The sequence below is a fragment of the Mycteria americana genome, chromosome 8 (genome assembly GCF_035582795.1).
Source record: "Mycteria americana isolate JAX WOST 10 ecotype Jacksonville Zoo and Gardens chromosome 8, USCA_MyAme_1.0, whole genome shotgun sequence".
Taxonomy (NCBI): Eukaryota; Metazoa; Chordata; class Aves; order Ciconiiformes; family Ciconiidae; genus Mycteria; species Mycteria americana.
In genome coordinates, this window is record NC_134372.1 from 4,229,542 (window position 1) to 4,246,934 (window position 17,393).

Here is a 17,393-nt window from a genome sequence, read left to right on the forward strand (position 1 = left end):
AGCATATTAGGTTTAGATGCGGTAAAAGAGTGGAGTAGTTTAAGGGTGAAATACAGATGAAAATTTCTCCATCAGGAGAAATCCATTGACAGTCTTTGAGCATCCCGGTGGCCCGTGCTGTTGTCTTTGGCTGTTGACATGTCTCGTTGGAAGAACCATTGGAAGCTCCTGTTTATGGTAGGTGAAGGATGAGCAGGGCCCGTCACAGGGAAGGATTAAAGCAGGTAAGGTGGGAAGGTGCCCGCTGATATCTAGTGAACCCTGGGTTTCTTCTGCTTGGTGTCTAGCTCATGGGTGTGTAAGACTTGGGCAATACAGGTGTCCCTCCGTAAGGAGTACCTGTAGTGGAGCATCCATCACTTCATGGTAGGTGGTGTCACTTGGATGGCTGTCACAGTTTTTGTAGTAAGCCAGCCTTGAGCCTTGTGGTCACGTTGTGTTGGTAAGCGTCCCCCCCACCGATGGTGCTTTGTCCTGGCCGTAAGCCCTGTCCTTCTCTCCGCAGTGCTCCATGCCCGCCTGCGTCACCGCGTTCCACGTCACCTGCGCCTTCGACCACAACCTCGACATGCGGACTATTCTAGCAGACAACGACGAAGTGAAGTTCAAGTCCTTCTGCCTTGAGCACAGCACCGGTGCCACCAAGTTGCCCGAGGAGGCACGGACAGAGCCTGACCAAGCCCAGCTGGACTTGGAGAAGGTCACGCTGCGGAAGCAGAAGCTCCAGCAGCTGGAGGAGGACTTCTATGAACTCGTGAAGCCTTCAGAGGTGGCGGAGAACCTTGACTTAAGCGAATCGCTGGTGGATTTTGTCTACCAGTACTGGAAGCTGAAGAGGAAAGCAAATTCCAACAAACCGCTGCTGACACCAAAAACAGATGAAGTGGACAACTTGGCCCAGCAAGAACAGGACGTTCTCTACCGACGCTTAAAGCTCTTCATGCACCTCAGGCAAGATCTGGAGAGGGTGAGTACAGCTTTTCCTTGAATGGTGTACCCATACGCTCCATCAGGGCTGCTTTAATGTGTGCTGGTGCCTATAGGCAGAACGAGCCCAGTTCCCTGGTGACTCGGTTCGACTCTCCTAACAGTTGCGTCCCTTCATGTAGAGCGTTATTCAGAAGAATAACGGTGCTCAGCGTGCGTGGATCATCACTGCCAGAACACTGACACTGATGAAATAAGTCAGTGGTGGTTTCAGCTGGGGGTTCAAAAGAGCAAATGTCTGTGGGGAGAGGGGCATTGGTGGGGCTGGGTGGCTGGGAGGCAGATGATGCTGCTCCACCGAGCTCTTCATAGTCTCAAACCACAAAATTATCCTGTGCTGCCCCTCAGATGCTTTCCAGCAGCAAGGCGCAGGAACAATTCATTATTTACTTACATTAAACATCAAAGACGGGTGAATGGCAGGAGCGAGCTGCAGGGCCGGTGGGACTGGGCATTCCCTGCCCTGCCGCAGCCGAAAGTGGGTCGGCTCCTGGGGGAGCTGCCGGCGGAGGCAGAGCCGTGCCGGAGGATACAGACGGAGGATGCGGGCGCCCACAGCTCCCCGCAGCACCGGGCATCCTTGCACAGGGGAGGGAGCAGCTGCCTCCACGGCAGCTTTTTTGGGGAGATCAAAGGTCGGTGGAGCAGCAGCAGCACCAAAGCGGGGGCTCCAGCCCCCCGGGCTGTGCTCGCTGCCGCACCGCGCTGCCTGCCTGCGGATTTGGCCGTCATGGCTGCAGGGAGGGAAGGAGCAGGCAGGAGCAGGGATGGGGCAGAGGCAAGCTGGAGAGGAGGAGGGGCGGCGAGGGGAGGAAGCACAGGGGAAGAAGCACAGCACCCAGAGTGAGATGGCAGAGAGCGGCCGGGGAGGGGACGGGCGCGGTAGCGCTGCTGCCGGAGGGGGGACATGGGCACGGCACAGGGCGGCAGTGGGACGGGGACAGGCAGGGCAGGGCTGCCAAGGCTGGCATGCCGGGGCCAAGCTCCCGTTCCTCCCGTGCTTAAAACCCGAGTCCTGCCTGGTCCCCCCTCTCCTGCTCCTGCCAGAGGGGTGAATCCATGCCTCCTGCTTGGGTCCCCTCCTGACAGCCCGCCTGGAGTGCAGAAGCCGTGGACGGGCTCAGGGGATCACTGGGAGCAGGCAAGGAAGGAGGAAGGCAGGAAAACGGCGTTGCTTTGCCCCGGCGGAGGTGGTGCCCTGAGCAGGGGTGGAGGGTGCTGCAGGGGACTTGCTGCTCCCTGGGAGGCGAAGGTGGCGGAGACGCTGCCCTTGCTTATCCTTGAACCCGGTCTCCGAGCTGCTGTGGGTCTGCGGCATAATTTAACCCGTGGGGAGAAAGGCGGTGCGGGTGAGCAGGGTGTTCACATCCAGGCAGGGTTTCAGCTCTGGACCAGCCTGTCCTGGTCCCTCGCTGCAGTTCCCTGTGTGGATCTCGGAGCCTCAGACCCTTCTCCTGTGTAAAAGCAATTGGATTTCAAGCTATTGGTCTCTTTTCTGTGGCCGTATTGGCCTTCGTCCCTGCGTGCATCATTGCCATCGCTCTGCCAGTCTGTCCCTCCTTTGCTCCTGCCTTTACTGCATCATGTTTCCATCTCTGTGTTGGGCTGGGCTGGTGCCACCGTTAACGTGTCTCCAGCACCAAGCTGTAGGCACCAGGCTGCAGCTGCCGGATCCGAGGGCGACAAGTTCAACTCACTTTTTTCCCCTCATCTGCTTCTCTATATTGTAAATCTAAACCGGGCTGCTCCACCTCCCTCTGCTTCCACTTGCTCCCAGCTTGACTTTCCCGGCTGCGCTGAACCGCTGTGCATCTCTGGGTACAGCACTTTGCCTCTGGAGCTGCCTAATTCGAAGATGTGGCACGGCAGCTTCTCTTTGATTTCTTTGTGTCAAAACTATGGGTTTTACCGGATTTCTTACTTTCCAGCGTTGCCTCAGGCTTCCTGGGGTCATTCCGCATCGGCGTTCAGCCTCTGCTTAGCAACTCCCCGCCAGGTTTCACTGCCTGGCCCTGGAAGAGCTGTTTGTTTGCTTTTCTTCCAAGATGGGGAACAGTAAACACTGGCCGGATCAAAGTCCAGCGCTCAGATGGGTGATACGGGTTTAAATCCCATTGCTGCCGCTGCATGCCAGGTATCTGATCCTGTCTGTCAGCGCCGCTCACAGCCGCCCCATTTCACTCGCAAATAGTGAGGCATCACGTCAAACAGGGGTGGGAGAAGAGCAGCCTGGAGGGGTGGCTTTCAGAGGATGTCCACGGGGCATCACGTTGCTATTTTTGTGTTTTCAGCAATTAATCTGGCAGGAATGGTTGTGATTTGGGGGCCGACAATGGTATCTGGATCCCAGAGCTGGGGAGGCAGAAGCAGCGAGGCAATGACGTGGGGGCAGCCAGGACGACGGCGGTTCCCTCTGCCATCTCTTAACCGCTGTCATTTCTGCCCTTCACGGTGTCAGCAAATTAAAGCTATTGCCTGGGAATCCTTAGACAGTCCCCCATTTTCTTTCTGGCTTTTTTAACCCTCTTTTACCTTCTTTTTGTTTTTAGAAGCTTTTCCCAAGGACTGGTTGTTTCAGTTAACTTTAACAAAAAACTATAGTTTCCAGGCTTTCGTACCAGCATCTAAGCTTGGGTTGGGGGAGCAGCGCTGGGTGGTGTTTATCCGCGTAAGTGTGTGTAAATACCAGCAGTCTGTAAGCAGAGCACAAGTAATGTTTTCTTCCAGGAATATCAAATCCTAGAGAAGAGACGCCGCCAAACACTTTGAGATGCGGGTTGCCAGAGGCTTTTCCTCATAAAGAAATTTCAGTTTGATGTTTTCTCCAATCCAGAACGAAAAAAGAAAACGTAGGGAAATACACAGCATTTAGCTCTCTGCTTTATATTTACAGCTAGGGGATTTAAAAAAAAAAAAAAAAAAAAAAGAGCAGCTTTTTCTCCTGTATTCCTAAGAATATTTTTCCTTATTCCTAAGAATATTTTTCCTTAGTATTCCTAACACTTAGGAATATTGTCCTTAGGTAAGACCGATGCTATTCGGGGATGGTGACGGTCGTCCTGCTGCCTTCACAGCCATTGTGGCAGACATTGGGTGAGCGTGGGACAAGGTCCTGGCTTGCTGTTGTCACTGTGAGAGGCGCAAAGGCTCCCGGCCATGTAGGAGCAGTCCCCTGGGCCTGGAAATACCCCAGCCTTCCTCCGCAGAGGGGGGTTTGAGGATGAGGAGGGGGAGGAATCGGAGACATCAGGGTCGTGCGTGAATGTGGACATACCCACGCACGTTACTGCCTGTGCCTCCCTTCAGGCCACCTCCTCCTTACCTTATTACAGGCAGTTTTGCTCTTTTCAGAGCATCGGGAAGCTGAGGAAACGCTGTCAAATCCTGTTAGCTGCCATTAGCATTTTCTGTTTCGCGGCTGAAACCCTCCGTTTCCTCCTAAAGCCGCGATGCCCACCGCAGCCATGGTGACAGAGCCCAGCTCTCCAGCCATCCTTACGCAGGGCTGGCAAAAACACGGCACTGAAATTCATCACAAGAGAGATGCCGGCGGGTATCACACAGTGGCTGTGTCGGCTGGGGGTGTTCAGCAGCAGCCCCGTGTGACGAGCAGGGTTTAACCGCTGCCGCGCTGGCTCACGCGAGCATTTACGTCTTGTGCTTTGCTGTTTGCATTTGGTGCTTCCCGCTTGGTTAAGAAAATTTCTCGAACTGGGACAAAATGCATCAGCAATTTGCAGGTAGATGTGGAGCAAGTGTGAGTAACCGTGCGGAGGGGAGGATGCTGGCCAGATTCGGGGCAAGGGAGCCGCACCGGGACATGGCTGATGACCTGGGCCAGCATCACCTGGATATTTTGCTGTATTTTCTATGCTCTGTCCTGGCATTTGCTTTAGGGCAACAGGCAGTTTTGTAAGGCACTGACGTTCAGCAGCTCGGTAGCCTCGTACCTGCAGCTCCGTCCCAGCTGCACCCCTTCCCTGCGCTGTCTGCGGGAAGAGGGCCTCTCCCTCCCTGCAAAAGCAGCAATTTGTGGATGAGAACTGGCCTGTTGACCCAGGGGACCAAGGTACCTCTTAGCATTTGGCATTTTTTTGGGCAGGTTTCTACGTCAAATGTGGACGAGGCACGTGCGTGCTGCGGCTGCGGGGCGGAGGGCTCAGCACGATGCTTGGATGCTCGGGGCTCTGTGCGGCTGCTGGGCCGTTGCATAACTGTATTATAATGCTCCTTCTACAGCACCTTCCCTTCCGAGACTTTCCAAATCCTTTAGAGCCATTAACTTCTTCATTAGGTCCGTGAACGTTTAACAGGAGAATAAAACAGCTTGTGTGTCCACACCATTGCCGTACCTGGGTAAGGTCACAAAATAATGTACTCGTCTCTCCTGGCTCAGTTCCCATTTTGTGGGTCTTGGTCACTTTGTGCGCTGAGGTGCATCAAGAGCAGAATTAAAGGATGTGCTGCAACAAGTACTGAAAGTTAATCCTGACTAATCGGAGCGGATGAGCAGCGCGCTCGGCCCCGTTTGACTCCCTGCGTGCTGGGTTGTTCGGGCGGAATTTGTGCCCTCGAAAGCCCTAACGCCAAAGTGCAAACCCTGCCTGTGAATTCAGGCCTTCGATGGGAGAAGTTAAAGATTAATTTGCTTATTGTTTATGTTCAGAAGAAGACAGGAGAGAGAGAGAGAGAGACTCCCCTATGTGCGGCATCCTACGTGGCCCCCCGTGTGGGGACGGCTTCGGACCCGGGGCTGCCCCAGCCCCCCGGGCAGGGTGGTCCCAGCTCGCTGCTGCCCGAAGCGCTGGGAGCGGTGGTGGCCGAGCTGTCCCCGGCGCTGGGGCAGAGGCTGGTGGAGCCGTGTTTGGGGTTCCCAAGGTGGCTGCTCTGCTTCGGGGTGGTTGCCCCAGGCACGTTGGCAGGTATCTGCAGGGCTTGGCAAGGAGACTTGGTGCTACAAGAGAGACGTACCATTGGGGTAAGCAAAGCCGTATCTCTGGAGATACCGTGCTTCTTTATGGCTTTTGTATGCCCAGCGCGCATGCTGGAGAAGCCGGCCAGCCCTCCTTGACCCCCATGGGGTCCTGGCTGTCGGAGCCAGAACAGGGACATTTGAATCATTTGCTGCATGTTTTTTCCCATATATATTACGCAGTTTGGATCAAGAGCCCTCACCTCTAGTCCTGGCGCGTCCAAAGAGCCCTGATAGGAGTTTTGGTGCAGTGCGGACGATGGTGGGGTGAAGAGGACCGAATCCCGGGGAGCGGGGACTTCCCTGGGCGGCAGAAGCAGCGACACAGCTTGACAGGACCCGCTTCGACCCTGCCTAAAACGGACGCTGTTTCTTGTGTTTCTGTAGGTTAGAAATCTCTGTTACATGGTGACGAGACGGGAGAAAATGAAACACACCATTTGTAAACTCCAGGAGCAGATCTTCCATCTCCAGATGAAGCTTATTGAGAAAGATCTTTACCCAGGTCAGTACCGCTTACCAGAGCTTGTTCTCGCAGATGCTGTCCCTACCATCCTCTGAAGCCAAAGACTCGTGCCCAAACCTCAGCCCCCCACCCCAAGGAAGCCAGAGCTGCCCCCTCCCCAGCAGTGTTATTTAAGCACGGTTCGTATGTTGACTCTTCGCACATCTCCACTTTTGTTTAGAAACACACAATAAAGCCATACCCTGGGTGACCGGAGTGTCAGAGCTCCTTGTTTTCACAGATCCCTCTCGATCCTCCTCTCCCCAGGAACCGGTCAGAAAGACCAAGCGTTGCGTTAGGTGGTGATGCTAAGGCAGCGTTTGGGCGACTTTCGTGGAGATGGAGCTGGTTGGGAGGAGATGACAAATCCTGGGCACGGGGCTGCTGATGTTGGGGCTGATCCACGGCAGCTGGCTCCCTGGCATGGGTCAGCAGCCCTTGTTTGGACTCTTTGCAGATGCCTCTGGCTCTGTCAAGAACCGAAGGTTAAGCTGCTGGTTGGATGTCTGTTAACTGCTGGAGACCAGCTCCTTTAGCTCTGGTCGGCTGCAGCTCTGCTCCACACACCTTTTAGTGGGGAACATCTCACCTGCCGCATGCAAAGCCTCTGGCACCTTTTATTAAGGAACTGAAATAAAGTTGGTTTCCTTCTGTCCTATCTTTTTTTCCTTTTGCACCAGCGGTGCCGGAGCCCACAGCTCCTGATCCCTCCTCCTTTCCCTTCGGTGGCAGCACAGACCAAACCCCATGGCTGCAGAACAGTTTTTCCAGCAGCAGCATCTGGCGCTTTGGCAGGCTCTTCTGACGGTTGTTGTGTTTGTGGCTTTGGAGTTGCGTTTGAAGCCATCACATAGTTGGGGTTTCTTCAGGAACCGTCTGGGCTGCGCTTTCCTTGACAAAAGTTTCCTTTGACTGAAGTTTTGGAGGCTGAGAAACATGTACGCTGAGATGTTTGTGACTCGGAGCCTGTGCAAATTCCTTTCGATGGCCAGAACCAGGCGACAATGCGAGGCAAGGGTGGCCGGGACCCCAGGGCGTGCTCCGGGGAGATGTGGGTCCTGTAAATCTTGGTCCCCGTGACACAGATCAGTGACACTGTGTGTTGCTCCGTACATCCTCGCTGAACCAGCGATACGGGTCACCAGCCTGGGCACACGCAAAATGGTGTTCCCGGCTGTTCCCACCAGCCAGAGACCCCGCGTTGCACATCCCAAGAGCCATATTCCCTCGCACCCGGGAAATCTGTGCCGGGGGGTGCTCCCAGCAGTGATGCTGCTGGCTGGGGCGGCGAGGCGGGAGGTCCAGCTCGGGAATAACAAGTGGATAAAAAACAAGAGCGACAAACTCGGATCCTGAAGGCAGATGCCACGCGCTGTTGCTGCCGGGCTCTGCGGGTTTCGGGGGGATCCCAGGGGACCTCGTGATGCTCTTCAGTTCAGCTGCGCGAACCCGGTTTAGCATTTGCAGCTCTCAGAAGGAGACAGGCGCAGGGTAGTTTGCCAGGAAGGCTTTTTGGGCTCACCTCCCTCGCAAACGGGGCGTTAGATGGCTGGATATGCCCTTAGGGACCTGCGTTCCCCAAAATGCCTTGGGGAGTCCAACCTCCGGTACATGCCCGACCCTCTCTGTAATGCAGCGATGGGGTGGGAGTCGGCAGCTCCTCCCGGGGAGGGCTGGGGCGGGTGAGCCGGGACCCTCCCCGGTGGGGTGCGGATGCTGACCGGCGCGGGGGAGCTGTGTCGGGGCTCTGCTGCTTGCGTTTCGGGGCTGTCTGCACCACCGAGTGCTGGCGCTGTGCAATTGCCCTTCCTGAAAATGGTACGCGTGTACTCGGGGAAAAGCACGACTGCCATTACCGTGATGTTTGTTCTGCCTGAAGGTGAGTGAACAGAGACAAACCCACGGTGAGAGCGTGACTCAGGTGGCAACTGGCGTGCAGGCTGCGGGACTGCTTCATACGGTTTGATGCAAATGTTCTCTCCTGCCCCAGTTCATTTTTCGCTCTGAACCGACCGAGCTGAGCTGCTCGTCTCTCCCGGGATGGGCTTTTTGGTTGAGCCTGAGCAGGGACTGCTGCCTCGGGGACCCAGCTCCTGCGAGTCGCTGCTGCCAGGGAAAGGGCCCGGCTGCGGGAATTTGGTCCTGGGATCTCCAGGTGGTTTGGGCATCTGGGTCCTTCCCATGCCAGGGGGACATTAGGGACCCGAGTGCCTTTTGGCATCGGTGCATAGGGTCTCCCAAGCTCGGGAGAAGTTCCCTTGCCGAAACGTAGCATCAGGCCCTAAGTTGCGATCCCAAATGTGGGAAGAGAGGGTGGCCGGGTTAGCTGTGACAGTCACAGTGCAGGCAGGAGCACGGCGTCGGTACGTACCTCCTCCCCGACGCAGCACGTGCTCCTCACGCTGGTCTCCAGCAGGAGCAAGCTCTGGGGCCGGCAGCAGCACGGCACAGAGGGACGGTCGGTGTAAAGGAGATCGGAGAAGGGCTCAGCCTCCAGCTGCCCTTCCCGCGGTAGCTACACAGCCGCATAGCAGCGCGTAGCAGAGCCGTGGAAAGCAGCGTTGCATTTATTTTCTGCTTCAGCTCCTAGCTCTCTCATCCCGGTCCCGTCCCGAGCACACCAATATAGACCCCGCTGCTACCGAGTGCTCCCAACACCCACCCTAGGAGGTTTGCTAAGCCTCCTCCATGCCAGTTGACGATACTTAGAGCTGAAGATACTCGGCACCCGGCGGGACCAAAGCTGTGGGTGACTCCCTGCTGCATTTTCCATCATTACCAAGCGCTGACTGGTTGGAAAGCGGGGGACGGTTCCTGTAGCATCCCCTCGGCACAGCTCCCGACCGGGCTGCTCTGCGTACTTGGGGTTTCTTGGAGAAAGGAAGAAGTCTCCATTACTTTGCCTGGGTGAGGCCAGTTTTTAACTGCTGTGACAGTTCTTAACTAGTTTTTAACTGCTAGTTAAACTAAAAACTAAAAACTAGTTTTTAACTGCTAGCTTTTTTTCGGTAGTCATCAACCAAAATCTGTTAGGGTTATTCCAAAGATGGTTTTGGCACAAAGTTTTTTTTTTTGAATGGCTCCCACATAAAACTCCAAACTGGAGGGGTTTCTTTTTCCCACTGACACATGATCATTTAAGCGGAGATTTTTTAATAAAATTAGTGAGAACTGCCTGTGTAAAATGAAGCCAGCTCTCTCCCCTGTATTTTTCTTCCATGGAGTGGAAAGTAAACACTGTCTGGCTTTGAAACACGGCTACTATTTTGACAGGTTCCTCTTCAAAAAGTACTTCTCGGGTTTCTCTTTAGCCCCGTTGTGCTGTCTAAACAAAGTTAGATTTTTATTTTGTAAGCGAAGTGAAAAATCTGTCTGCGTTTCTCCGGTTATTTGGCAGGAACGTAGCAAATGCCAATTTTGCTTTTGCTTTTCTTTCTTTCCGTGCGTCCTTTGGTCAGGAGGGGTTCCTGGCTTGGCAACCCCAGGACTGTAAATCCTCTGTTAATCCAGACTGGGGCAGGTGCAGCGTGAATTCCCTCCCCTGCTCGCCCAGTACATTTCCACTGCCGCACCGAGGGGAGAGCTGAGGTTATTCCCTCTGACCCAGCCGGTTCGCAGCCTCTCTGCTGAGCCTGTTTGCAGGTCTGCTGCTGGCCGACACAACAACCTGATGAGTTTCTTCAAATCATTGCTCCGATAGCTGCACAGCTTGTGCAGGTTCAACCTATGGGCCAGACTCTGAAAAGCTGCGTGTCTCGCCTCCGCTTCCATCAGCCACCCACATTTTTGGTTTAAGGACAATATCCTCCCCCCTCTGAAAAATAATAGAAGTTTTAGCATGGACTTCTGTGGGAGAATGACCTAACGGAGTAAGTAAAAACTGTTGAATTATTTTGCTTGGCAATACAAGTTGTACTTTTACAGGGTATTTGTCCTGTTTACCCAAGAGGAATAAATCCAGTAGCAGTTCAAAGCCATTTAGGAAATACTGATTTTTAGCTGAATGTCTACATAGCTAAGAGTTATATCCCTGGCTTTCCGTAGGCAAGGCTGGTCATCTTTCCTACTCCATTTACTTATGCTCCATACACTGCTTAAGTTTTATAGCTTTGGGTTTTTTTCACCCCCACGCAGTATGAGCGCGAGCAGTTACTGTCGCTGAAAGGTCAAATCAAATCAAGGTCTGCTGGTACCGTTGCTGTCAAACTCACTTGGCAGCTGAATCCCTCCAGGAGTTGCTCTTGTCGGTGAGGGGGGACACACCGCCGGGTTCGGAGGTCCCCGCGTCTCCGGGAAGGTGTCCGAGCAGGGTTCGGGGTTTCTCCCTTCTGCTGCTCCCACAGGTCCTCACCCCAAAGCCCTGGTCCAGGAGGGCACGTCGGTGGCTGCAGAGTCTCCAGCGAGTCTCCTGCCTTCGGTGGGACTGCTCCTGCAGCCATGCTAAGTTCATGTCCAAGGCCCAAACCTCTTTTTTATATAACCTACGGGATTCAGATTTTCTTAACCTATAGAGACCTTAGCCTACAGTTGGCCAAAAAGTGGCTGCTGTTCTCCCTTTAGCTTGGAGTTGTTTGCAGGTCTGGTCCAGGTCTCCACCGCAGGGGTGTGCCCCAGGGGAACTTGCTCGCCGCAGCATCCCTGATGCCTCGTCTCACACGGAGTTTTCCTTTTTTTCTAAAAAATGCCAGAACAAACTGGGAAGAAGACAAAGGGTAAGAAAAGTGACCCGAGAAGGAAAGGAAGAGATGGTAGAAAAAATAGTCCCGAGAAGAAAGAGAAAAGGAAATCAGTCAACGAAACTGTGTTGGGACAACTGGGTAAGTCTGATTTTATGGGCGCAGAGTTGACCCGTGCCGCTGGAGGCTCCCTGTTTCAGGGAGCAGGGTTAAGAGTCCCAGCCCCTGATCCCTCCTGCACGTACACGGTGGATTGCACCCGAGGCCGTGGAGCCTCTTCCATCTCTCCCTTGTGGGCATCAGCCCTGAATTACCGAGGTCCTACGGGAGAGACCACGTCGGAGACATGGTCCCCAGCGGGGCAGGGGGTGTAAAATCCACCCCCCCCAGCCCCAGGGCTTGCGCCCGGACTGGGAGAATGTGGTACGAAACCTGTGACGTGCTGCCGAAGAGTGATTTCGCTTTCCGGTGATAAAATCAGACTTACCCACCCCGCAGCAGGGCTAATCCCCCGTATCTTCTGTGCTGTGTACCGATGGTGAATACAGCACATGGGCTGTGCATTTTCATGGAGTATACTGTCCGGGATCGTGCGGTCACGCTGGTTGTGCCGGCGGTCTGGGAGCATCCCAGAGGCAGGCAGAAAGCCCGGCTTGTCTCTTGAATTTGCTCGGGGGGCGAGGAGATGCAGGCTGGCTCCGTGGATGCTTCACCCACCTCCAGCTCTTCCCCATCAGCTACGACCTGGTGCCGCTCGGCAGCAGGCAGTGCTGGGGGGGGAGTAAAAACACGGAACAAAAAGGTCTTTTTTGACAAGCCTTGACGACTGCATATGGTTTTTGCAGGGAATTGGATTTTTGTTCGACTTCCTCCGGCGCTGTCACCTCCGCCAGCATGCAGGGCAGGAGGTGATGAGTTCGTGCGTGCTCAGCTGCCCCGCGGGTGCACAGTCTGGGGGTCTGGGCCACCCTGCCTTGCTCTGCTTTGCCCATTCCTGCCCCGACTCAGCTGCTTTCTGTTCATCTCAAAGCTGTTGGTTTTTAGGCAGGAGCCCCTTTGGAAATGGGGCTTTTGCGCTCATCCTGTCTCTGCGCTGTTCTCTGCTAAAGAAGCTTTGGATTTTCTGGGGCAGATGATGGAGGGCTGGGGCGGCTCTGAGAAAAGCTGCACTGCTGCGACCCAAAGCTTCACCGGGGTCTCGTTACCTCCTGCATTTTGTTAAGGGCTTGAAGCATCACTTGGGGCTGCACTCATCAGAGAAGGGCTGGGGGAAGGCGAGCTCGGCGGGGCCCTTGCCAGCAAAGACCTTGGGCTGCTCGGCACCCGGGTACCGCGCGACGCCCTGAGCTCATCCCTGCTCATCCCAGCTCCAGTACCGAGGTGCGGTACTGCCACCTCGACAGCGTCACCTCCGAGGGGGCATCCGACCTGACCGACCGCCACAGTGCTGCCTTTGAGCAGCCCCGGCGTTGCGCAGGGTGTTTTGTTTGTCCCCCCCCCGTGGTGGTCGCTCGTCCACGCAGCGTGGAGGTGCGGGGTCCCAGCCCGTTATCGCTGCTCGCAGGGGAGGGTGATGCAAAGCTGCCATCGAGACCGGCAGACGTTGCGGATGTGAGTCACCCTGCCCGTGCCACTGCTCTTTCCCTCTTCTGTTGCTAGACTCACTGTTTTAAAAGGAAAGCTCTCACCTGAAATAAAAAATCAAACCTAATTTTTCCTCCATCCATAAAACCAGCTCTGATGTTGAACCCGTGGCTTTCTCTTATGGGCATTAAAACTGCGTGTGCTTGTGCAGGTATGCGCCTGTCCAGTTGCTAATTAGACCCAGCCCAGCCCACAATGCTCGTTCTTGCTCTCAGAGATAATTATTAGGAAGTTTTTCAGCTTTTTCCATTCCAGCCTGTCATCTCTGCTCCTCTTCTTCAGTTCTCACACCTCTCGAGTATCTGGAGAGGTTCTCAGACGTGCCTCCCTCCCTGCCTTTGCACCGGTCCCGTCACCCCACTGACCGCCCGGGCTCGGGTGCTGCCCGGGGTTTTGGCAGCGTGTGGTGGCACGGTGGCAGCTGCTCCCTGGGGAACCTGTCACCCCGCGCCTGGGCACAAGTCCCGCTCTGGTCGCAGTCGCTGAATTTTTAGCCTCACACCTGAGCTGGTGGTCCTGCTGCCTTTGCAGGGGAATGCATTTTCCACCCGCGCTGGGGTGGGTTGGGGCACCTTCGCTGCAGAAAGATGCTCCGTTTAGATTTGGGGAGGATCACGGAGTGTTGGATGTGGGTGAGCACTCGGGTTGTTGTACTGTGACCTCAGTGAACCCCCAATTCAACATTAGTGCTGGAGTAAACCCTCTTCCGTGCCCCGATGTGGTACGTGATGGTTGACATTTTGAGTGCCGGGGAGTTTCGGTGAAGTCGGTGGTGGTGTCAACGGGCAGCGTGGCTGTTCCTGGCTCCTGAGGCAATCGTCCCCTTTTGTTTTTTTCCAGGCTTGTCAACCTCCTTCCCCATCGACGGGACCTTCTTCAACAGCTGGTTGGCGCAGTCGGTCCAGATCACCACCGAGAACATGGCCATGAGCGAGTGGTCCCTCAACAACGCCCACCACGAGGACAGCACCCCCGGCCTCTCTGAGGAGCTCCTCCAGGACGAGGAGACCTTGCTGAGCTTCATGATGGACCATTCCCTCAGATCCCCCTTCAAGCAGAGCGAGGCCACAAAGAAAGTGAAAAGCAAAACGAGAACGAACACTAAGAAAAAGCTGCCCAGGAGCAGCCCCCCCGCCGTGGGTGGGAGCCACCCGGAGAGCTCGGAGCCCTGGACTAAGAACGCCAGCGACTTGTCGGATGACGCCGCCAAACCCTTCGCTCCCGATTCCAGACCCAGCAAGTCGGAGAAAGGGGCGGCGAAGCTTCCCACCGACCGCAAAGGGACGGGCGAGGCGAAAAAGGCGGCCAAGAAGGGCTCTCTCCCAAAAGCCGGCGAGCCTCACCCCCCGGCCGGGGCGAGGGGCTGCGTCAGCAAGGAGGAGGAGGAGGAGGAGGAGGAGGAGGAGGAGGAGGAGGAGACGCCGCGCTGCGCTCAGCCGGAGCCCAGCCCCGCGGCCAAAGTGCCTGACTCCGTAGGTAGCCCCAAAACCGTCGTGCGGTTCAAATTACCAAAGGAGAGCCGAGGGACTCGGAGGTCGCAGCCCCCCAAGCCCGACGGCACCGGCGGAGCTCCCTTGCGTCGTTTCGACGCCGAGACGGACGGCTACTTCTCCGATGCAGAGATGAGCGACTCGGACGGGGAGTCCCGCGGCGGCAGGGCGCAGCGGGGCCAGCTGGATGCGGCCGGCGAGGACATCGTCAGGATGAGCATCCTGGCATCCTAACTCCTCCCGACCGCGCCGGCTCGACAAGGCCTCAACCCAGTTACAACTGCCATGTCCAATTTCTGCCTGGTATCATAGCAAGGGGGATTTTTAATATGTGTATATAGTTGGAAATTCGGCACTGTTGTCTTTCTCTTCTCTATACGCCTGAGATACAGCTTCAGCTTCACTGACATCGATGACCGTGACAGTAGTGGTCCCTCCCCGGATCCCCGCTGGACCCCACTCCCCAGGAACGCGAGCCGGCGCCCGGCAGGACCCATGCCGAGGGTGCCAAGAGGGCAGAGGGTGCCGGTACCCGTGCTTTCTGCAGGGATGACAGTTTAATTAATGGGCATTATTTAACGAGGGGCAGATTTCTGCCCGGGACGGTTGCCCCCGGAGCAGGGAGCGAGCGGAGGGTACGGTAGCGGCCAGCTGCGGGAGGGGAAATAAATACCCCCCTGTGCGCGCGTATACGAGGAAGCAAAATAAGCGATACTAAAATAAATAATGACTAAAGCACAAAAAGCTTGTTGGAGGAAAGCGCTTGGGGTGGAAGAGAGCAATGTTACGTTTCTATTTTTAGAAAAAAAAAAAAAAAAACAAACCTCGGTCATTATTTTTCCCCTCACCTTTCCGTCTGGTCGGGATCCGTCCAGGGGCCAGGATGCAAAACTTCTCCCCGTCCCTGCCCCGAGGGTCGACCCCGTTGAGGTCGTTAGAAAAACCGAAGTGATTTACTCAGGTGAATTGATCAGCTGTTAGCAAGCTGGAAAATGGAAATGTGGGGCAAGATGGAGGAGAAAAGCATCCTTTAAAAACACCGTGGGGAGTCGGAGTTGGTTTAACCCGGGAGGCTGAGCGAAGTTTTTCTGCCCGTGCTTCTCCCCGATGGCTGCCGTGGTCCCACCGTGCCGGGGCGGCACGTTTGAAGTCCCCTTTGCACAATGAAATGCTTGGCCCCGAGGCCAAACGTACCGTCACCGAGGGGAAATGGAAACGCTTGCCTTCACCATTTTGTTTTCCTACTAAACGCTACAATGGAAATGGTGAATTTATTCTTCCCCATCCTTTTTTTTTTTATTATTCCTTAAATCCTGGTTACAAGCTGTTGACTCGTTGTGGGAGGGTGATTCACAGAAGCTGACATTATAAATATTACAATAATTTAATGCATAAAATGTCCCCAATAAGCCTTAAATGTTGTTGAAAAGCCCATGTTACCTACAAGTCAGGCGAATTTCCATGTTTGCACTTAATTGCACCATTACTTCGGTTTTGGCTTCAAAGGTCACAGTTAAGTCGTGCTACGTGTTTTATTGGAGTGACCCCAGTGTGAGCTCAGGGAACAAAAAAAAAAGGAATTCACTGAAACTTTTGTTGTTGTTGTTTTTTAAAAATAAAAAATGTTAAAAAAAAAAACCTAAAAAAAAAAAAAAAACCAAACCAAACCTGGGACACTTCTGCAACCGGTTAAACCCATCACTAAACAAAAAAACCTTGCAATTGTCAAACCAATCAGTCAAATAATTTTGTGGATGCCAAAGAATATTTTGACAGTCAAGCAGCACAGCCAGAAACCGGAAACTTGTCATTACGAAAAAATTGGAAGTTATTTAGCAACACAGGACTAAAGACACACTCATAACACACTGCTGCGGCGTTAGGTTCCAAGCTTGCTCCGAGGGATGCTGCTGCTCCGAGACCGCATCCTGCCATTTTGATTTCCGATGCTTTTTGCTCATTTCACTGTGAGCTTTCTTTTGGAACTCTGAGACTCCTTCAATTGATGTTTTAGAGTAGATCATCTTTATCAGCCTTCCAAAGTCCTTATTATTGATGAAATTGCAGCAAAGATAAGCAATGACAGCCTAGCTCATCCCAGGCATGGCGAGCGGCGGGGGCTTCGGGTCGGATGCCGAGTGCCTGCGCCCAGCCCTGGCTAAGCCCGACACTAACCCGGCTGAGACTGACCATGCCTGGGGAGGAATCTTCCTCAGATGGGAAAAATGTTACACAAGTTATTAGCAGGGGGAAAAAAAAAAAAATTCAACAGAAAATCAGCAAAACGGGAACCACCTTTGTTATAAATTAGCATAATCCACTGAGGTTGGAAATGAAAATCTGCTCATTAATTAAGGCTCAGTATGTTCAGATAATGTTAAATACAGTAAATAGGACTTAGTTTATCTTATCAGGCTTGCTAGCTTTAGCTACAGTATCCTAGTATAAGAGTCATAACAATAATCAATATGCTGCCTTTTAATGAATCTTGCTTCCGTGTGCTTCACTCAATTATGGTTAAAAAAAAAAAGCAATCCACAAATTTCACTGTACACAGCTCCATTCATCAGCTTCTGCACTACTTGTCTTCTCAGTACAGGAAAGCAAAAAGGGGGAGACTTTAAAGAACAACCAACTCGGCACCGCCAGCACCAGGCAATAAAAGAGTTTGAAATGCTCCCAAAACACCGGGCGTCGTATTTTGCCATCGGGAGACGGTGTTTAGGTGGGGAAAGCTAAATGGGGTTGTGGGGCACGTCAAGCCCGGGGAGAAGAACGGGGCGGGGGGAATAGAGAGGAGAAAAGGGGCTCTCGTGAGCGGCGGGGCTGAGCGAGGGCTGGCAGGGCTGGACCGCAGCAGGACGGCTGCGGCCACCCCGGTGCATCCCCCGCCCGGTGCATCCTCGCCGCTGCCGGGGAGCAGGGCAGCCCGGCGTTCAGGAGAGAAAACGCACAAGGAAAATATTTTTGATGTTACTGTAAATGTATTTTGAAATGAATAGAAAGAAAAAAAAATAATAAAAGGGTTTATTTTAGTAGAGAAATGTTGTCTTTTAAGATGTATAAACTGCAGGAATCGACTTTTGCACTGTAAGAGCACCCGTTTCCTTGGAGAAGCA

At 54.0% G+C, this 17,393-nt stretch overlaps 1 protein-coding gene across 6 annotated transcripts in view; it reads left to right on the plus strand.

The window, feature by feature from the left end:
- Positions 1 to 16,550, plus strand: part of JADE2 (jade family PHD finger 2) — an 83,814-nt gene extending 67,264 nt beyond the window's left edge. For 5 of the 6 annotated variants that reach the window (XM_075510786.1, XM_075510788.1, XM_075510789.1 and 2 more), the window contains 4 exons: positions 506 to 967; positions 6,347 to 6,464; positions 11,153 to 11,281; positions 13,625 to 16,550. In XM_075510786.1, the coding sequence (XP_075366901.1) occupies positions 506 to 967; positions 6,347 to 6,464; positions 11,153 to 11,281; positions 13,625 to 14,508 (1,593 nt within the window). In that variant the 3' untranslated portion in view covers positions 14,509 to 16,550. The remainder of the gene's footprint in view (positions 1 to 505; positions 968 to 6,346; positions 6,465 to 11,152; positions 11,282 to 13,624) is intronic. The other variant, XM_075510787.1, reaches the window with a different exon arrangement.
- Positions 16,551 to 17,393: the final 843 nt, after the last annotated feature.